Consider the following 22,723-nt stretch of genomic DNA (forward strand, 5'->3'; position numbering starts at 1 on the left):
AGCACATTCTATACCAATTAAAACAAATCATCAACCATTTTTCATGTAACAGTTTTCCTACTGCCTGTTGGAATTTCGCAAGTTAAATTTTTAACACTGAATAAATTCAACATAAGAGGCATTTACAATTGATGTAATTGTCCTTCTTTCTGAGGAGCAAAAAAGAATAAGAATATAAACCCAAAACTGAGCAGGCTATACGTTTATTTCAAGAAAGAAAACAGACACTTAATTACATAGACTTTTTAGCCAATTACTCTTAAACTTCAATATTTTAGTAAACCGTATCAATCAGAAAACGACAACACAAAAATCCAACAAATTAGGTTTTGCATTACATGTCAAGGATTCCATTCCATTCCATACTATTCTTTCAAGCAGTGTAGTGAAGGCCAAGGAGTGGGGTGTGTTTAGAAAGCTCTGAAAAGCTGGTTTGGCATGTATCCCAGGTGAAGGAAGGAAGATTGGGCTTCTCTCTCGAGGTTAGCCAGCTCCTGGACCGATGGGGCCAGAATATCCACGTGACCCTTGTAGTTACCACCTAGGAAAGAGCAACAGTTTAGTTGGTCTAGCTCAACATAAAAGCAGTGAATGTAATACATGTTTAGCACAGTACAGGATGATTGATAACTATTCATAAAGTAATGCTACTAGTGTTGCTAAAATATTTGCAATATGCTCATACACATACCTCCCAATGCATCATACTGACCTTTCGATCAAAATCATCCACAGGTACTTTGATGTCATGGCTCACACTGGGTGATTATGCACTTTAGATGCTCCTCAATATCTGACAGGAGCTGTGGTGAGAGGAAAGGGAAAAGGACAGAATTGAGAGTCCGCAATGGCTAGTGACAAATGATGTCATATTGTGACAGGGTCAAAAGTGTGTGTGTGCTTGAGCTTTCAGCGCTTCAGAAATGGAGCAAAACATTACTGCTCACTAGGGTTTGACTATGAATGTTTTCAATTTCACATCAGACACACCCTACAAACCCAAGGGTGCCATTTCTACCAAGATGACAAATGCATCTGCTTCCTATCAAATCACTTAAAAATGCTCTCTTTGTCGTATTTCAAATAGCAAATTGTACTTGCTACCTCAGTTTGATTAAGTATTTGTGTGCGCCTTTCTTCACCTCTTTCTCGTTGTACCAGATGGTGCAACCTCCATCCTCCTTCAGCTGGGTGTTGTAGCAGCCTCTGCCTCAGTTCGGGCAAACATGGTACCACACCTGCACATAGAGAAAAATTCAATTTGACCTATTTTCAAATGTGTAATCAAAAAATAATTGTCAGTTAGTATTGTCAAGTAAGTAACAGGAAGTTGCCTTGGTGGTGTGGTGCACACATAAACAAACAAACCTATTGAACATTAATATGAAAAAAAACTATAAATACAGACAAAAGTATATACAAAATAGTTGTTTAACATAGAAAAAAATGCACCACAACTGCTCTGACTGTCAGTTAAAGGTGCAGTAGGTAAGCCTCATAAAACTAACTTTCTGTCATATTTGCTGAAACTGACCCTATGTTCCAGTAGAACTACATGAAGCAGGTCATTAAAAAAAATCTGGGTCTTCTGGTATCACCTACAGCCTGTAGTGTGATTTGCAAAAATCCACAGCTCCCTGTTCAGATGCACCAATAAGAACCAGGGTGTGTGTCTAACTGCGTGTCAATCACTGCTCATGCACACGCATTCATTCTCCCTTGTGGGGGGAGGGGCTTAGGAGGCCGTTTTGGGCTTTAGCGGAAAGGGGGGAGGGACTGAGAAGTTGTTGATGTTCTAATTTTATGGCTAAGTCCTAAATCAGCACCTTTAAGTGGGTTGTTTGCCTGTGGACAGTAGGCCGTCCTGAGGGACGCAGAGAACAAAGACAAAAAAGTGAGTGACTTCAGGGATTGTTATGCTATGTGAATCAACCATTTACAAAAACAGTATCTGTACTTTGTAGGCTGGGGGAAAAAAATGCTTCTGATGTAACAGGAAGGACTCTAGATGTGTTGTACATACACAGTCAGTGCAACACTTATCAGTTCAATTTTCTAAGCACAAACGAACATTTGGAAAAACAGAAAAATGGGTTCAAATATCCAATTTTTCATTTTTTTCCCACCTTGACAAATTCAAAAATTGGATCTTTAACCTATTTTTCCAATTTTCTGTTTTTTATTCAGAGGATCAGAAATTGAGAAAATTATAAAATTGCGTCTGAGCACCAATTATTCAATACTGCAATGGTATTCTCTTCCTCTACTTTGCGGAATATGCAGGTCATTAATTCCATATAGACCAAAAAATACAAAAACTGACAGACTTTAGGGTCAGAGGTGCACAACTGATGGTTTCGAGTGGGGGGCGGGACGTAGCTAGGCGGACCGAGATACCATTGCAGTATTGAATAATTGGAGCCCAGACGCAATTTTGTAATTTCTGATCCTCTGAATGAAAACTGGTTATTGGAAAAACAGTTTAAAGATCCAATATTTTAATTTGTCAAGGCGGAAAAAAATGAAAAATTGGATATTGGAACCCATTTTTCTGTTTTTCCAAATGTCCGTTTTTGTGCTTAGAAAATTGAACTGATAAGCGTTACACTGACCATACACACTCATCCAGGACGAGAAAGCGGACTTGGGTCCAGTCTGCCGGGTGTTCCCACCACAATGTCGATCTAATTATAAAATGACATAAAGAAGCAGAAAACAGGAAAAGGAAACAAGGCACAAAATAAGATGTCTGTTAGTTAAAACTGTTTCAACTCTGTGTTTAATAAATGTTTGTTTGGAGACCGTCCATGTCACGCACCCCCTGTTCCAGAGCAACCAACAGCTCCCTGTAGTGAGTGACACATCGACAAATTATCGTATATACTGATGTAAACATTTTATAAACACTGGCTCCATCTGCTGGTATAAAACAAGTTTTACATATATGCAAGCAAGTGCAGCATGCAATTGTAGTTTTGTCATCTTTGATAAGCAATAAAAGAAAATGCCCAGAGTGTCAAATGGTGACCGGGCGGTGAATGCACCGAACCATGGCAGAAATAAAAAAAAAATGTCGAAGTGGAAATTAAGAGAATAATGGCAGCGCCACACCAGTTACCAAACAACATGCATCTCGGTGTCAGACCGTGGTAAAGTTGGTTTTATATTGGACATTGGATATTCGACACATTCTAAAGATCTATTATGCGGCTTGCCACTTTGACCTATTCATGTCAAAATACTTCTGATAAACTCAGCTAACCCTCATACACATAACACAAAGCTTCATTAAAAAAAAAAAAAAAACATCCTCTGATTTTTTAAATATTTTTAAATATTAGAAAATGCTATAAATCTATTATGCGGCTTGACCTTTTGACCTATTAATGTCAAACCACTTTTGGTGAACTCAGCTAACCCCCCTCCCCTCCCCTGTTTTTTGTGAGAAAATAAGGAAATTCAATTATAAAAAAGGTAAAAAAACAAACAAGATACCATGTGTCATTGCAAATAAGTTATTTTTATGTTATTCACAGAAACTGAGCCAAGGCTAATGAGAATAAATAAGTAAATAATAAATAGCATAATTTTTCTTTTAGCAAACATTGAAAATGGGTCCCACAGACCCGAACACCACACAAGGGTTAAAGACTTTTACTTTGAAAGCACAACCACTTGACCTAAGTGTTCTTGCTGTTTGCTGATGAACTGACTGGGCAGAGTCAAAGCCAAGGTATGTGGTTCATTCACACTAATTACTGAGATGTGTACATAACGGGCTAAAGTCAAAGTTGTACTATTTTGTATCCAAAGCCTATTTGGGGTTTACTTTAGAATTCTGCTGAGTCAACTTTCCATAATTACCTTTTGTCCCTATCTTGCCTATGTGAAGAGGGAATTCCTTTGAGATGCAGATATCTGTAGTTAATTGCATCTTCCTGGTTTTTGAGCTTCGAGGAGTCTGGAAAATCTTTTCTGCCCCCCAAAAAACGAGAAGAATGCAGCTGGTGTGGAGCACCGCCAACTTTGAGTATTACATCTACAAGTTAACTGTCATAACCTTAATGACCTGATACTATTATTGGTTGAGTTGAGGATGCATGACAATAGGAGATGGGGCAGTTGGTGTTTAATACTCTTTAAGCAGCGTTAAGCACATACAAAAGATCAGAGACCTTTGTTTGCACCACAATAAGCAAATAATCATAAGACACACGCATATCCTATATGGACAAGTTCATAATATTTGAAAAGAACACGGACAACGCAGAAAGGGTGCTTTCACAATTTTATATAAACATATTGTACTCAAATGGCAATGAGAAATACACTAGTCATCAAGATCCAGGTCATTTTCCTTTCTATAGTGTATATCTGTATTATACAAAAATGAACAAAATTACTGATGCACTCTTTTACTTTACAGCTTCAAGAAAGTAACAGTTTTTGTAATATACAAAAGTGTTATTAATAAACAAAACAAAAATGAATGATGAATCATAAAAAGGTACTAATGAAAAATAAAAAGTGAAAAATATTTGACAGGAGAACAAGCACTTTGAAAAACAGACCATAATGCCTCAGATGACTATATAGCTATAGTACAAAAACCTGCTATCCACAAAGTAAAGGTTAGTGTCAAAAGATTTTTACAAACTTAAGAAATGACCAAAAGCTGACCACTTAAGAAAAGGAAACCTTAGTTTAAACATTTTCCAACTGTGGTAGGTCTTGTTTTGAACCAAGCTTCACAGCTTCAAGGCATTACATAGACAGCCATTTGCACTGAAACATTTTAGTCAAATCTATTATCTTTTTGGGCATCCATTTCTTGAGTAAGAGTTTAACTGTGTTATATACATTTCTGCAGCATTGAAATTATCATCTACATTCTCCCTCAACATGGAATACATTTTCATAGCAATGAAGGCAGCTTATAGCATTGGTTTAGTGTAAGACACACCTGTCTCTTGTGTCAACTATAATTTAGAACATTAGGAACTCATTCCTCTTAGATGTCCAGTTCATTTTCTGTGAACTCCATAATGGTGCGAGTCAGCGGACACATTTTCTTGCTCTTCTTTTATCAATGTGCTCTCATTGCCCTGACCTATGGTTACCATGTAGTATTCCTGTGACCCTACTGCTTCAACGGGGACTAAATACTTCACACCCTCAGTGTCCCATTCGGTTTTTATTTGACTCACAGTCTCGTGTTCTGATACGGTTTTCTGACTTTCAGAGTTCGGCCATAAAGTTAATAAAGTATATGCAAGGGGTCCTGTAGGTTCACCTGGGACTAAATGCTCGACATCCTCAGCGTTTGATTCGGTTTTGAAATCCTCAGAATGTGGACGGTATTTTTCCTCAGTGTCCGGTTCTGGTTTCACATAGCCATGATGTGGATGATTCTCCTCCTCTTTAATCTGTAGGTTTCTCTGGAGAGGACTGCCACAGCCAACACTCACTAGATTGCCATTTATCTGCACTATCGTGCCAGGATCAGTTTTGACATCCTCAGAATGTGGACGGTATTTTTCCTCAGTGTCCGGTTCTTGTTTCATATTGCCATAATGTGGATCGTCGTTCTCCTCTTTAATCTGTAGGATTCTCTGGAGAGGACCTCCACTTCCAAGACTCCCATTCATCTGCTCTAATGTCCCAGGATCCAACAGATCGTGGGACAAAGCGCCACGAAAATGGATGCGATTGACACCTGAATGGTATCTCACTTGGCGCACAAACCTTCCCTCAGCCTTTTTCTTGTATGGTTCTTCCCGGGAATACTTTTTCCGTTTCTCAAATAGTCTCTTCTCTACAAACCTTTGTGAAGCCTCGGATGCAAACACAAATGGTAAGTTGAAGACCTCGTCTGGTCTGTTTCGATTTTTACGATATTGCTTGACCATGGTTTGGATTTTGGATGAAGTTGCTATGGAAAATTCCCAGCGCCTGTGATGTTGTGAGCTAAGATCAAAGTTATAGTCAAGGATGTTGTACACAGTGTTTGGCAAATAGTGTCCTGTTTTCTTAATTGCAAATTTATGTATCTCATACACTGCAGCCCTGGTCAATAGCTTCAAGTCCAGTTTTTCTTTCTCTCCTGATTTTGAGGTCACGTCTAGATCCAAACCTATCTCCGTGCAAATAGGATAACAGTTAAACGGTATTTGACTCTGAGCATTTGTCTTTGATCTTTTTACGATACTTATATTAGGACTTGGCAATGTGGCTCTTTTTATCTTTGTTTGCAGTGCCAGCTTTCTTTTTTTGATAGCTTCCTTCCATTCACTTCTTTGCATGGTAGCTGCCTGTTTCAGTTTACTTTCATGTCCAGGTTGTCTGTGAGAAGACTGTTGAATAACTAAAACTTCATTAAACCAGGCCAGCCCGCCGTCATTTAGTGCAGTCGCTCTGTGGAACAGATGTGCAATATTAACGTCTGACATCTGAATGCCTAAGTTGAAGTTGTGTTCAAGGACTGCATGAATGATGCAATTTTTTGTTGCACACAATCTTTTGGCGAAACTAGCCACTTCAATCATAGCCCCACTTGTCAATACATGTGTGTCAAGCTTTTCTTTTGGTCGATCTTTGTCCACACACAGGTTCAAACCTATTTTCTTGCAGCGAGGGTAACTATCCATTATCGTTTCCTCTATTGCTGAGAAGTTAGAGAACGGATCTTTTGAAGGCTTTTGTGTGGTGCACTTTGCATCTGCAGTGACTGCGTCAGTTATGGTATGTGGACGAGGTTGATGCATGAGACCAGGGTCAGATTCATCCTGTCGAAGCTCTTGGTTTCTGTCTTGAAAGCATTTGGGGCAATATGTATTTTTCTCATAAATAGATTCTTGTTGGTACCTCATGTCAGGGAGTTCAAACTGCATTTTCATTCGAGGAATGCTGTATTTTTTAAGCGCAATCTTTCTAATTTTTTCCATAGTTTGCTGTGCAAAGGCACGGCGAAACAGCTCAGTTTTTAAATCCAGATGGAAATTATACTCCAGTATCTCCGTGATGAAATGTTTCTGGGCTGACAGCAGTGCTGTGGCAAACGTGTTTAATTCAACCATGATGCCATTGGTCAGTAATTTGGGATCAAGATTTTGTTTTACTCCAGATCCTACATTAAAATCAATGCCTACTTTCTTGCATCTTGAGTAAGAATAAAGTGGGCAATGTTCTTCATGAGGTATTGAGAGGATTTGCTGAATATGATTGGCTCGCAATTTCCACAGCTTTAAATTGAGCTCATTTTGAGGTTTAGTATCAGGGGAATTCCCTACATCTTGGTCTTTGAATTCAGCCTGGGAAGAAGCAGCACTACATGCATCCACATTTTGGTAATTCTGGCAATCCAGTTTCACCTTCGTTGAGGGTAATTTTCTTGTGCCCATTATTTTATTTAAGGCTCTAACACTGGCCACTAGATTCCTTTGGTCCACTATAGCAGGAATTTGGGCAACAATACTTCTGGTAAGATCAGAATCTCCACTTTGCAAATCAACATCCAAGTTGTGTCTGAGGATGTCAAGACAAATCTGATCAAATGTTCCACACAACGTTTCTGCAAAGTTTGTCACTTCAGTCACTGCTCCATTGGTCAATTTGCTGATATCCAGTTTTTTGTTTGGTTGATGTTTGTTTACATGTAACTTCAGACCTATTTCCTTGCAGATGGGATACACCTCCACACTGTTGGTTGGAATATGATCTTTGGTTTCAGCATGTGAATGAGCAGGACACCCGGGAGCAACGTCACACTCCTTTAATCTCTGATTTTCCATATTTATTAATTGCATGCGACCAGGGAATTTAAAGATATCTTTTGAGAATTTAACTGCATCTTCAGAGTTTTTCAGTTGTCTTATTCTTTTCATGATTTCACATGTGAAACTATTTCTCTGGCATTCACTCTGCAGGCTGATGTCAAAGTTGTACTCAAGAATCTCCATGATGAAATTTTGTTGGGATGAATTCATTGCTAAGGCAAATTTAGCAACTTCGAGCAGAACAGAATTTGGCAAAGAGTCTACACTGAAGTTTTGCTTCAGGCCAAATCCAACATTGAATTCGAGGCCAACTTTCTTGGACTTGTTGAATGGACCGAACTCTGATGAAGAGAGGATTTGTTTTACACGGTTAGCACGCAACTTCCACATGTTTTTCTCCGTTTCCATTTTCTCTTGTTCCACGTCAAATTCATTGCCAGTATCTGAGTCTAGATCAGACTCTCCTAAAGGGCAAGTGTAGTTGTTCTCTGTTCCCCTTTTTTCTTGTTCAATGTCACATTTGTTTGGTGACTTTCTTGGAGTCTGTGTTTGCTCTTCATCTCCACAGAGCCCTCTTTCATCAGGTGGACTTACAAATGGTAGGTTCACATTTGAGTTTACAGTTGATAAAGTAGATGAGATGTCAGTGGTGGTGAGGGTAGGTGCACAAATACCCAAACAATTTGAATTTGATTCTCTAGAAATGTCCGAGCTCAGAGAACAACTTTTTGTGCTTTGCAAGTCAATCTGATTGCCAGTGTTTCCTGAATCTGGGACTTCGTCTGAGTCTAGATCAGACTCTCCTAGAGGACAAGTGTAGTTGTTCTCGGTTTCCATTTCCTCTTGTTCCATGTCACACACCCCTCTGGTCAATAGCTTTAAGTCCAGTATTTTTCTTTCATCTGGTTTGGATGTCACATCTAGATCCAAACCCATCTCAGTGCAAATGGGAAAGCTGTTTCCTTTATTTTGACGATTTGAATTTGATTTTACGTCATTGATATTATGACTTGGCAGCGTGGCTCTTTTCATCTTTGTTTGCAGTGCCAGCTTTCTTTTTTTGATAGCTTCCTTCCATTCACTTCTCTGCATGGCAGCTGCCCGTTTCAGTTTACCGGTACTTACATGTCCAGGTCGTCTGTGAGAAAATGACTGAATAACAAAAATTTCATTAAACCAGGCCAGCCCGCCATCCTTTAGTGCCGTCGCTCTGAGGAACTGCTGTGCAATACGAATGTCCCGCCTCTGCATGCGTAAGTTGAAGTTGTGTTCAAGGACTGCATGAATGATGGCACTTTTTGTTGCACACAATTTTTTGGCGAAACTAGCCACATCAATCATAGCCCCCCTTGTCAATGCATGCGTGTCAAGCTTTTCTTTTGGTCGCTCTTTGTCCACACACAGGTTCAAACCTATTTTCTTGCAGCGAGGGTAACTGTCCATTATCGTTTCCTCTATTGCTGAGAAGTTAGAGAACGGATCTTTTGAAGGCTTTTGTGCGGTGCACTTTGCATCTGCAGTGACTGCGTCAGTTATGGTATGTGGACGAGGTTGATGCATGAGACCAGGGTCAGAGTCATCCTGACGAAGCTCTTGGTTTCTGTCTTGAAAGCATTTGGGGCAATTTGTAGTTTTCTCATAAGTAGGTTTTTGTAGGTACCTCATGTCAGGGAGTTCAAACTGCATTTTCATTCGACGAATGCTAGTTCTTTTATGTGCATCAACTTTAACTTTGTCTAAAGTTTGCTGTGCAAAGGCATTGCGATATAGCTTGTTTTTGAAATCCAGATGGAAATTATACTCCAGTATCTCCGTGATGAAATGTTTCTGGGCTGACAGCAGTAGGGTGGCAAACGTGTTTAATTCAACCATGATGCCATTGGTCAGTAATTTGGGATCAAGATTTTGTTTTACTCCAGATCCTACATTAAAATCAATGCCTACTTTCTTGCATCTGGAGTAAGAATAAAGTGGGCAATGTTCTTCATGAGGTATTGAGAGGATTTGCTGAATATGATTGGCTCGCAATTTCCACAGCTTTAAATTGAGCTCATTTTGAGGTTTAGTGTCAGGGGAATTCCCTATATCTTGGTCTTTGAATTCAGCCTGGGAAGAAGCAGCACTACATGAATCCACATTTTGGTAATTCTGGCAATCCAGTTTCACCTTCACTAAGGAGTCTTTTCTTGTACGCATTATTTTCTTTAAGTTTTTAACACTGGCCACTAGATTCCTTTGCTCCACTATAGCAGGAATACGGGCAACAATACTTCTGGCAAGATCAGAATCTCCACTTTGCAAATCAAGATGCAAGTTGTGTCTCAGGATGTCAAGACAGATTTGCTCACATGTCCCACACAACGTTTCTGCAAAGTTTGTCACTTCAGTCATTGCTCCATTGGTCAGTTTGCTGATATCCAGTTTTTTGTTTGGTTGATGTTTGTTTACATGTAACTTCAGACCTATTTCCTTGCAGATGGGATACACCTCCATACTGTTGGTTGGAATATGATCTTTGGTTTCAGCATGTGAATGAGCAGGACACCCGGGAGCAACATCACACTCCTCCACTCTCGATATGTTGTATCCAAGTTCAGAATTGACACTGCCCACACTAATATTTGCCATTTTTTTTGATGACATGGGATCAGGTAGTTCAAAGATATCTTTTGAGAATTTAACTGCATCTTCAGAGTTTTTCAGTTGTCTTATTCTTTTCATGATTTCACATGTGAAACTATTTCTCTGGTATTCACTCTGCAGGCTGATGTCAAAGTTGTACTCAATAATCTCCATGATGAAATTTTGTTGGGATGAATTCATTGCTAAGGCAAATTTTGCAACTTCGAGCAGAACTGGATTTGGCAAAGAGTCTACACTGAAGTTTTGCTTCAGGCCAAATCCAACATTGAATTCAAGGCCAAATCTCTTGGACTTGTCGAATGGACCGAACTCTGATGAAGAGAGGATTTGTTTTACACGGTTAGCACGCAACTTCCACATGTTTTTCTCTGTTTCCATTTTCTTTTGTTCCATGTCAAATTCATTGCCAGTATCTGAGTCTAGATCAAACTCTCCTAAAGGGCAAGTGTAGTTGTTCTCTGTTCCCCTTTTTTCTTGTTCCATGTCACATTCGTTTGGTGACTTTCTTGGATTCTGTGTTTGCTCTTCATCTCCACAGAGCACTCTTTCATCAGGTGGACTTACAAATGGTGGGTTCACATTTGAGTTTACAGTTGATAAAGTAGATGAGATGTCAATGGTAGTGAGGGTAGGTGCACAAATACCCGAACAATTTGAATTTGATTCTCTAGAAATGTCCGAGCTCAGAGAACAACTTTTTGTGCTTTGCAAGTCAATCTGATTGCCAGTGTTTCCTGAATCTGGGACTTCGTCTGAGTCTAGATCAGACTCTCCTAGAGGACAAGTGTAGTTGTTCTCGGTTTCCATTTCCTCTTGTTCCATGTCACGTTCATTGCCAGTGTAGTAGTCTAGATCAGTTTCTGTTAGAGGATGACTGTAACAATGATCTCCCTTTGCTGTATGACCGGTGCACAAATCAGCAGGACGATAAGGTATGTTTGTCTTGGTGTCTTTAGACTGCCATCTTCTGCTCCTTTTATTCGCCCTTTCACTTGTCAACAGAGCCCTTTTTTCCTGTTTACTTTTTAAATCAGACTGCCTTCTTTTTGTCACTTCCTTAAACTGATACGGCAGGGCTTCCATATTGGACAGTGCTGACCCTCTGTTTCTTTTGAAGGGTGTTTTCTGTAATGAAAACGGCTTATTTTCAAACTCTGGGCTTACTTTGCCGAAGATCATAAGTTGCTTTCTTCTGTTCAGAATGTACAATATCTTGGACAAAACTCGAGTTTTCTCCTGTGGACTTTCGAGATCAAGTTTAAAGTTGTGCCCCAACACATCCAAAACAATACGGCTGAAGGATGCAGCCAGTATTTTAGTGACCTGCAGTAGTTCTAACATCACACCATTGGTCAACAAACCTAGATCTAGACTTTGTTTTGACCCAATGTCTAGGTTCAGACCAATTTCTTCACAAGAAGGGAACAAAGAGGGAAGAACATCCTCTTTCAGTTCTTCTGCTGACGGTGCTCCTGAATACTTTAATTCATCCTCATGTTCACTGTCATCACCATGTGCTCCATTTATCTCCTCTGAAAGAATTTCGGTCTTCATGTATTCTTTGGATGTTGCTTGTGAACACTTGAATGTATCTTCATAGTCACTATCATCAGTATCATCAATTTCCACCAGGAAACTTTCTGTCTTACGCTCTGTAGATGCCATATTGCTGTTGCATTCTGGCTTAGATGATATGTCAAAGAGAGTAAAAACTTCATTTTTATCTTGCAGAGATAACCTCTTCCGGTCTTTGACTTTGATTTTAATTTGATTGGTAAAATAAACACGCTGTTGCTCATTTTCCAATCCAAGATCGAAATTGTTCTCCAAAATGTTTGTGATAAAATGCATTTTATTCTTGTTCATTGTTTTAGCAAAGTCACAGATCTCAAGCATGACACCATTTGTCAATAATTGTAATTCTTTTTTTTTCTGTGTCTTGGATGCTACATTAAAATTTAATCCTATTCTATTGCTGTGATAGAATGGTTCTGGATGTCTCGAAAATTTCTTTACATGCATAATGCGCCACTGCCATACTTTGTTTGCATCCATCTTTTTTTGTAGTCCTTCAGACTGCAGGCGTCCCTCCTGTCTCTCTGTAGTGATCTACTGTTCCTCTGGGTCTTCTATGTCTTCCTTTCCTGTATTTAGTTAAGAAGAAAGAAAAAAAAAAAAAGGATAAATGATACACACTATATCTCAGCAATACACTGTTCTTATTATATTTAGGACTTGGTGGACCATAGTTCTAGAAAAAAACTTTACTAGCGCAAACTTATGCCTCAGTAAAAGAAAAACACATAGCTCAAACCTTAAAAGCACTGAACGCATGCTTTTCGATATTAGTTTTAAATCAATGGATGCATGCATTTGGGATGATGTCTAGCTGTGTACATACTGTAATTACACCTATACATAGCCAGATTCTACTGCTCTTCATACTATTCATCCTGCACATACACTTCTTCTTACTACTCTTATGTTACCAAACTGTACATAGCGGTACCATACTGTACATATCTGTCTATATGGGTCATAGAAAATATCCATATTTACTTTTTTTCTTATTATATATTCTGCTAATACACTGCATATATCTATATTATTCTTACTACTATTATGTCACTGCTACTACATTGCACATATCTGTACATGTTGTTCATACATTGTTCATATTATATAGCCATATTTATTCTGCTCTTATAACACTGCAATATATTACTTGTCCTGCCTATGTACCACCTGTCTATACCTATCTATACTTATGTATATTATGTTGCATTTTTTTTACACTTCTGGTTAGACGCAAACTGCATTTCGTTGTCTTTGTACTTGTTCTCTGCACAATGACAATAAAGTTGAATCTAATCTAATGATGTCTAGCTCTTGCTCCTATATGGTTTAAATGCATTTGTTGTAAGTCACTTTGGGTTAAAAGCGTTAAAGTTAAACTTGTGGAGTTTCTGTGCAAAAAAGGTATGTTTACATTCAGCATTTCTCATCAAAAGACATTGTGCATATAACATTTTAGAGTAACATTGGGCTTTTTAGTGGGGCACTTAGTAAAACTTCCTTTAACACTCCTCACTATTTTCATATGCAATAGAGTCTGCATCACAAGGAATCGAATAATGGACTAATATATAAGTAAATCCTTTTCCCATCACAAATGTGTGTACTACACATATAGCCAGTAACCAAGTATGTTTAGTAATGTATTAACTATTTAAGATGGTCTTTTCAATATAATGATAACATCATAACCACAATACCACGGTGATTGGATGTCGGCCGCAGAGTTGAGCTCATTACAAATATCACCGCAATTTTTATTTTTGCTGGTGTAAATTACAGGATTGCACATAGTGTGTAATATGGAATATAATAAATGCAATAAACATTGTTTAGTTAGCAAATGTTAGTTTAAGTTCAGCTTCCTACATACCTTGTAAGACATGATTTAGCTTAGCTACAACTTGCTCCAACATGTCTGGCACACTGCATGTCTGCATGCTAGGTGGACATCCTCTAATCAGCGATGGGACGGTGCTGGTACAGTGCAACCCTGAATGAAACAAGTTTGAATATTTGTTAAGTCATGTATATAACGCTCGCACGACACTCCAAAAATAGGAACAACAATTTAAAAGGACAATTCCGGTGCTAAATGAACCTAGGGGTTAATAACATATGTGTACCGAGTCGAACGTTCTCTGGGACATTTTTTCATGCTAATCTAATTGAGAATTCTGTAAGTGTACAGACAGTTTATTAAAAAGATAGATTATAAAGACGTTTGTGTTTACTGTTTTCTAAGATGGCTCCCGAATGTAAACACGAACACTACTGTCTTTTTAATCTATCTTTTTATAGTGCTGTCAAAGGATTAAAATATTTAATTGCAATTAATCGCATTATTGTCATAGTTAACTCGCAATTAATCGTACATTTGTATCTATTCTAAATGCCCCTTGATGTCTTTTTGTCCCATTATTTTTTCTCATTTTAATGCTCTTATCTTATCTTAAAAGTGGATCGCCTTGCTTTGTGCAAATGTTTTTTTAGGTTTGTTCTTATTAAATTTTAAAATTTGAGATTTGCTCTGCAAGTCAGTCTGGCCAAGAGCCCATTCAAGCCCATTTCCAATTTCTCCAAATCGAGGCACCAATCACAACCGTTGAGGCGGGCTTTACACGATGACAATAGCGCAGCAACGGCAAGCAGCTTCTTGTTTACATTCAACATGACGGCCACCGAACCCGCTGATGCCGCTGTTGCTGCTACGTCACCCGGATCGTTGGACTGATTGGTTGAAGGACTATCCAATTGCGCCCAGAGGCATTTGAGCGGCGTCCATTGGTGTCGCCCCTTTAGAAATGCGCTGTGAATTAACCTTCCCCAGACCCACTCTCAGTTACAACTGAGAAGGGTCTGGTGTCAACCAGGCTAGGTATCCATGTGCTTCTGTCTGAAGTCATCAGCTTCAGACACACGCATCAGCTGTGTGCTTGGCCATCAAGTGGTATTTCAGACTGGACGTACCGCGATGATTGCTCAGTTAAAAGGACAACAAAACACACTGATCACTTTGGTCTTGTCAATGGAACCATTTGGCAACTTTTTAAAAGTAAACTTTCCATTCAGAATCTTATTGGCATCCATTTTGACGTCTCATCCTCCATCCACTCAAAACGTAACGTTAGCCTACTACTCTTTGGCCGGCTCGCAAGCCCAAACAAGTGTGTGCAGCGTGCCTGTTTTTTTTTTTTTGCAGTCTAGCTAGATCCGGATCTGTGGTGTTGTAGTTTTTCTAACGTTACTAGTTGTTGCCACAGCATGTGAAAAAAACTACAAAGTTTGCTAGAAAGAACGTCAAAAAGGGCAAAAAGAACGTTAATCTTGCGATAAAAAATTGACGCTGTTAAAATGGGTTTGCGTTAATGCCGTTAATAATGCGTTTAACTGACAGCACTACTTAAATAAACTGTCTGTAACCTTACAAAGTTCTCAATGCTTCGGTTTGAGCCTTGTTTGTGGTAGAAAATAGTGATTTACCAAGTGCACCTGTAGTAGGTAACAACCTACCAGTGGCAACTACTACAGCAATCAGAATGAGAAAATTTTTATTTTTTATTTTTGGTGAATATTTTAAAAACTTTTAATTGCAAACTGTTTCACCATAATGCAAGATATCAGCAAAAGAGCACATGTAGTAAGTAGCAGTCTGTAACTGGCAACTACTACAGCAATCAGAATGAGAAAAGGTCTTTTTATAGAATTTTGGTTAATATTTTAAACTTTTAATTCCATCCTGTTTCACTATAATGTGACATATGAATAAAATATGACCTGTAGTAACTAGCAGCCTACCATTGGCAAGAATCTGAGTACTTCTTTCACCACTGCTAATCCGTGATGTCGAGAATCAGCTTCCTCAGGGGTCTTTGCCCACTGAAGGCGTTGTTCCTGATCACAAGACGGACATGCTGTCCTCCAAGGTCCAGCTCCTGCAAATCCTCCAGGGCAGACAGGGAGGTGGAGTTGATCTCACTGATGCGGTTCAATTCCAGGTACAAGTGGGTGATGTGGGTAGGGAGAGGAGGAACCCAGCAGAGTTTCTTGGAGCCACGTTGGCTACAAAGCCAATAATGAGGCAAGATGGAAAACAACCCAGCACCTGAAAGAGAACATTTAAAAAATGTAAGTGGATTTATTTATTTCAAAGTGGAGCAGTGATCATTTACCACCAACTTACCACATTGGTGAATATTTTTCAGAGAAAATTGAGTCCTGCTTCCATATAAATTGTCTTTTCAGGAAATCGTGACCTGTACTAAGTAGCAGTGAGTGACTGGGAAGTACTACAGCAATCACAATGAAAAAAGGTCTTTTTATTGATTTATGGAGATTTCTTTCCTGAAAATATCCCAGTAGTCTATGTCACCAGCCTGAGCAATGTAATTTGTAGACGGTCCCTGACTCAGCCAATGGAACGTAGATTTAAGTGCCGTTTTCGCACGTAAATCGGTAGCGACAACAAATACCATTGTGATTTTTTTTTATACAGTGTCCTAAACTGTCCTCAACATACTACACTCGTAACGTAGTCGAATGTTATTGAAGAAACTGAATGGGGGTAAAAAACAAATTCATGTCTGTCCAACGCGCCCGTCACAATAGACGTACTTAGGGACCGTCGTAAAATTGCAACTCCACTCATTTTAATCTTCATTAACTTTTTTGTTTTACAACATAGACATCTCAAACCACTTCAATTAAAGAGAGGGAGAGCCATTAAACATTTCACACTTGTGAATAAGTAAAAATAAATAAAAATATTTAAAGATGTAGGCTATAGTTACCAATAACGACGGTAGTTACAACCATTTTCTGATTAATGAATATATTGACATCAAACCACCTGAAATATGTCTCAGACATCCCCTCACAGATTTCACGGCTTTTAGTTTGTGAAAACAATCCTTTGAAAATACCTTATCAATATCAGTGATCTGTTGGCTATTTAATGCAAATTTAAAGATTATTAATTCACCACATTTGTCATTAATGAATATATTGACATCCAACCACCTGTAATATTTTCCAAACATCGTCTCAAAACGTTCACAGCTTTTACTTTGTGTTTAAGTCTTTAGCAAATCCCTTAGCATCCTCATCAGTGACCAATTTTCTATAAAATGCATATTTAAAGGTTATGTATTTAATAGTTTTCTCATCTCTGTATATGTTGACATCAAACCACTTGTAATATTTCTCAGATATCTTCGCACAACTTTCACAGCTGTTAGTTTGTGACAAAGTCTTTAGCAAATCCCGTAGCATCCTCATCAGTGACCTATTGTCTCTAAAATGCATATTTAAAGCTTTTCTATTTAACAGCTTTCTCATTTATGAATATTTTGGCATCAAACCACCTGTAACATTTGTCAGACATCCTTTTACAAATTTCACAGCTGTTAGTTTGTGAAAAAGTCTTTAGCAAATCCCTTAGCATCCGCATAACCAGGGCCAGCGATTGCTATAGGCGACCAAGGCGATTGCCTAGGGCGTCAAATGTGTTGAGGGCGCCGTGTCGCCCTTAGGTTTACTTCCCATTAATAATCGAATTAGAACAACAAGCGAAATAAAACGTGTTTATTAAACATGATCATCCTAGGGCGCCCCCTCAGCCACATGTTTACTTGTCAACCTTTCATTACACAACGTTTCCAGTCTACGGGTCAGACTCAGACACACGGAGCTCTGAAGCAGACCTGTGCGTCGCTTAGTGTCCACTCTCGCTGTAAAAATAGAGACGAGCAGCGGCACAGACACTAGGGGCGTCGGACTGGGGGTAAACCCAATACTGATTACCAGGGCCAAGGGGAGAGAGGGCCCTTGAAAAGTCTGGAATATATTTTATTTTACCTGGATATTTTTATTTCATAATAAAATTTCATAATGCATATCAGATCAAATGTAAAGTTAGTGTATTGGCTGAATAACTTGGTTGATTGACTGACTACATTTTGTATACAAAAAAGAATAGCTAAGGTCTCAATCACCCCTAGCTAATGTGCCAAATGGTTTAGTCCATCTGCACGCATTTTGTTAGTTCAGTTGGGCGTCTGGTGGAGCGCAAACTTCTGCTGTAGAAATGTCTTTCTCAAAGAAAGCCAAATCATGCTACCAAAAAGAAAGGATAGACAGGAGGAGGAGAGAAAACAGAATGAGGGGAAACAATTGGTAACTGACTTCTTTTCAAAGAAAGGTGAGCACAAACTAGAAAACGAAATCCATGGTGCTAAACTGCTTGAATATCTCCGAGACTGTTAGTACTAAAAACGGACTGAGACAACCCATTGAAAGAGCAGAACATACACTTTCAAATGATAATTTGGTTATACTCTGAGGTAAAATAAACTACACTAACAACGCTGTTTGCATCCAATACACCATTGTAATAGCCTATTTAAAACATGTTTAATTTCAAATGAATAGGCTATATAATGTCTATAATTAGCAATAATAGGCTAATCAGTGTCATAGGTAGCTTGGTAGATCATTGGTAGATACATATCATGTCAACATTATAGTTATGTCAGATTTAGTAGAAGAAGATGTTAACATTGTGAAACACATGGCCCTCAGTTTCAGAAACTGTCCCACCAGGGAGTGGAGTAACAACAGACCCCTCATCCTCCTCTTTGGATTTGAGACAAGGTGAGCTTATATCAAAATTAAAGCAAACCATGTTTAGCCATTTTGACTGAAAGGTGTTAAGTAACACCAACATCTTAGTGTGTTTAATTATATTAGGTTACAATTAGGATAAGAGGTTAATATCAGATGTATCCTTCATAGACAAAGATGATAGAGAACATCTGATTGAGGAGGATGGGAGTGTACAGCCTCTTCCCTAAACTGTCTCATTCAGAGACCAGCGTCCCAAACAAGGCTCTGTGTCTGTCAGGAGGTCTGAGATCTACCGTATCAACAGAGCAATCACGTAATGCACAGCAGACTATGGTGCAGGTGGATTATTTTCTGAAATAGAGTGACTTTATTCTTGTAATAGCATATTGTATTATCACTTTATTTTTCTCAAAATATCACGACTCCTCCAAACCTCAGAGAACACAGATGAGATATACTGTATTTTGAATGTGCACAAAGTTTTGAACATGAGCAGAAATCTTGCTCAAACACATCTAAAATATTACAGTCCAGGGGTTTATTAATTCATTAAAATGAATTCATGTATCATTCAGTTGAATCATTTTAATATGCACATTTAAGGAGGTTACTTCCTCAACAAAAAGAAAAGTAAAAGGAGAATAGTAAATGATGCCTAGGCTACATGTGTTGTGACTCAGATATAATTAGAAAAGTCGATCTACAGGAGAATAAATAGTTGAAAGCAATACAGAATGTCTGAGAGCCTTACTGCAAAATATTCCATTATGTTTTTATATTTGGATTGTAATCTATGTTTCCCTTTAGATAAAGATGTTTCCAGTATAAATTGTTTCAGAAAAAGGTAAACAAAAATAAGTGCATAAAAATTCACCAGAATGTAGGAAATGAAGTATTTAATGCTAAAAATTTTCAGGGGGTTATACCAGTTATGATTAGACCAAATGTTGGTGCCATCTAACTTACATGGAAGCTAGAAACTAAAATGAACATACATTGCTACTCCATTGCTGACACAGCGCTGTGGAGATCTGGCAATGCAAGACTAGGGGGTTGAGGGGGGGGGGCACAAAACTCAATCTTGCCTAGGGCAACCAAAGGGCTAGAACCGGCCCTGTATGTCTCAGACATTCTCTCACAACTTTCACAGGTGTTAGTTTGTGAAAAAAATACTTTGAAAATACCGTATCAATATCCATGATCTGTCGGCTATTTAATGCATATTTAAAGATTATTATTTTAATAGGTTTCTCATTTATGAATGTATTGACATCAAACCACCTGTAATATTTCTCAGACATCTTTTCCCAACTTTCACAGTTAGTTTGTGAAAAAATACGTTGAAAATACCTTATCAATATTAGTGATCTGTTGGCTATTAAATGCATTTTTAAAGGTTATAATTTTAATAGGTTTCTCTTTAATGAATATATTGACATCAAAACATATGTAACATGTCTCAGTTATCTCACAACTTTCACAGCTTCTAGCTGTTAGTACTGAGCAAATTCTGCATCATCTTCAGTGACCTATTGTGTAAAAAATGCACATTTAGAAGTTATCACTTCAATAGGTTTTTCATTCATGAATTTACTGAGAACAAATCACCTCTTACATTTCTCAGACAACCTCTCACATACTTAACTTTGTGGAAAAAAAACTTGTAAAAATAAATTTTGTAACAAATGCAGATTTAGAGGTTATTTCAATACGTTTGTCATTTCTGAAGATATGGACAATCACCTCTAATATGTCTCAAAAGTTACAAAGCTCTTACTGTGTGAAACAGCCCATTTAGCCATTCAAGTATGCAATGCATCATTAACAATCAATAATAGGTAGGAACTGGAACCGTCCAATCGAACCTCAACTTAACAGCCTTTGCCCCAGCTAACCTTTAAATATGCATTTAATATATAATAGGTCACTTATGAGGATGCTAAGGGATTTGCTAAAGATGTTTTCACAAACTAACAGCTGTGAAAGTTGGGAAAAGATGTCTGAGAAATAGTACAGGTGGTTTGATGTCAATACATTCATAAATGAGAAACTTATTAAAATAATAATCTTTAAATATGCATTAAATAGCCGACAGATCAGGGATATTGATACGGTATTTTCAAAGTATTTTTTTCACAAACGTACACCTGTGAAAGTTGTGAGAGAATGTCCGAGACATATAGCAAGTGGTTTGATGTCAATACATTCATAAATGAGAAACCTATTAAAATAATAATCTTTATATATGCATTTTATAGACAACATGCCATTTATGCGGATGCTAAGGGATTTGCTAAGGACTTTTTCACAATTTAACAGCTGTGAAAGTTCTGGGAGGATGCCTGAGACATATTACAGGTGGTTTAATGTGATTATCTTCATAAATGAGAAAGCCATTGAATTGATTACCTTTAAATATGCATTTTAGAGACAATAGGTCACTGATGAGGATGCTACGGGATTTGCTAAATACATTTTCACAAAATAACAGCTGTTTAAGTTGTGATAAGATGTCTGAGACATATCACAGGTGGTTTGATGTGATTATATTCATAAATGAGAAAGCCATTAAATTGAAAAGCTTTAAATATGCATTTTAGAGACAATAGGTCACTGACGAGGATGCTAAAGGATTTGCTAAAGAGTTTTTCACAAACTAACAGCTGTGAAAGTTCTGGGAGGATGCCTGAGACATATTACAGGTGGTTTGATGTCAATATATTCATTAATTAGAAAATGGTTACACTCTACATCTTTATTTATATTTATGTTTTACTAATTCACAAGTGTGAAATGTTTAATGGCTCTCCCTCTCTTTAATGTAAGTGGTTTGAGATGTCTATGTTGTAAAACAAAAAAGTTAATGAAGATTAAAATGAGTGGAGTTGCAATTTTTACGATGGTCCCTAAGTAGGTCTATTGTGACGGGCGCTTTGGACAGACATTTAGTTATTTGCGCTCTAAACTGTGTCGTTATTTTTGGTGATTTTGAGTTAAAAAAATAATTGTGAAACGTCTGTCTATATTAGCCTACCTCTCCAACATACCCTGGAACTGAGTAAAATGGAGGTTTTGACAAGGACCTATTGAAGGTAACATCCGTGAAAACCGACGAATGTCAAACATTAAACTAACTTCACCCCGGTGAGTACTTGACTAAATATACGTACGTCCCACTTAAGTTAATATTGAAATAAACATAACTAAACAAGGACATTCCCTGTTTTGCCAAAAAATCGTGCACTCCCATTATTTCCCCCAACGCGATAATTACTATTCCAAAATATTGATTTCAACACTACATTCCACTTTTTTTTCCAGCACTGGAATAGTGTAAAGTCGTGCAGCCAGTGTTAACGGCCTTGCATTCAGTGAAGCTAGCTTCTTTCTCCCTCAACATGGCAACCCTTAACGCTACAAAACATCTAGCCTACTTTCTGTACAGCGACAAAGCAGGTAAAACATTCGTGGGTTCCACTGAGTCTTCACTACTCAAATTTAGCACTTATGATCGCGTATATTTTATATATAAAAAGATATCAAGCATTGTTTGGCATCCCGGGGATAGACAGACCAGCCCAGCCATGGATTTCATTTTGGGAAAAAGCACATCCTCATGGATCTATTCTATTAACAACCTCAGTCTTGATCGAAATAGGACGACATAAACGAGTGTTACACGTACCGAATGTAGTCTGCACAATCGCCGAGATGTTCTTCTTCTTTGTTAAGACAGTGTAGTTTTCAAAAGTCTCAATATAAAATGCAAGGAGTAAAATCTGTTGAAGAAACGATGCAGTTTCCAGCGGAAGTGATGATTTCGGGATCCTTCAAAATAAAAGTGTCTAATAATGGTCCGTGATTAAAACGGGATTTAACATAAATACACCTAGTGATGGCTTCGTTTTTCCACGACCAGTTTTATCTTGAAGCACATTATACCAATTAAAACAAATCATCAAAAGCGTCAACCATTTTTCATGGAACAGTTTTCCTGGTGCATGTTGGAATTTCGTAAATTAAATTCTTAACACAGAATAAATTCAACATAAGAGGGATTTACAATTGACATAAATGTCCTTCCTTTCTGAGGAGCAATTAAGAAT

The 22,723-nt window shown here is 38.0% G+C and overlaps 1 protein-coding gene and 1 long non-coding RNA gene across 6 annotated transcripts; both read right to left on the reverse strand.

Annotated features, from left to right (window-relative positions):
- Positions 1-187: 187 nt before the first annotated feature.
- LOC120547043 lies at positions 188-2,676 on the reverse strand. Of its 2 annotated transcripts, none has more exons than XR_005637020.1 (4): positions 2,613-2,676; positions 1,143-1,238; positions 713-803; positions 188-541 (listed from the first exon to the last, which is right to left on the reverse strand). It is a non-coding gene; the product is annotated as an uncharacterized LOC120547043 (long non-coding RNA). The 2 variants fall into 2 exon arrangements; XR_005637021.1 differs by lacking the exon at positions 2,613-2,676 and adding an exon at positions 1,827-2,077.
- A 1,595-nt stretch (positions 2,677-4,271) lies between these two features.
- Positions 4,272-22,432, reverse strand: LOC120547041. Of its 4 annotated transcripts, none has more exons than XM_039782409.1 (5): positions 22,303-22,432; positions 15,792-16,098; positions 13,867-13,986; positions 11,241-12,562; positions 4,272-8,627 (listed from the first exon to the last, which is right to left on the reverse strand). In XM_039782409.1, the coding sequence occupies exons 4-5, from the start codon at positions 12,471-12,473 to the stop codon at positions 5,025-5,027; spliced, it is 4,836 nt and encodes a 1,611-aa protein (XP_039638343.1). In that variant the 5' UTR covers positions 12,474-12,562; positions 13,867-13,986; positions 15,792-16,098; positions 22,303-22,432; the 3' UTR covers positions 4,272-5,024. The 4 variants fall into 4 exon arrangements, with proteins under 4 accessions (XP_039638343.1, XP_039638341.1, XP_039638342.1 ...); XM_039782407.1 differs by having other exon boundaries at positions 4,272-7,769; positions 10,341-12,562; XM_039782408.1 differs by having other exon boundaries at positions 4,272-7,370; positions 9,942-12,562.
- Between the last annotated feature and the right edge of the window lie 291 nt (positions 22,433-22,723).

The sequence above is a fragment of the Perca fluviatilis genome, chromosome 18 (assembly GCF_010015445.1).
Source record: "Perca fluviatilis chromosome 18, GENO_Pfluv_1.0, whole genome shotgun sequence".
Lineage (NCBI taxonomy): Eukaryota > Metazoa > Chordata > Actinopteri > Perciformes > Percidae > Perca > Perca fluviatilis.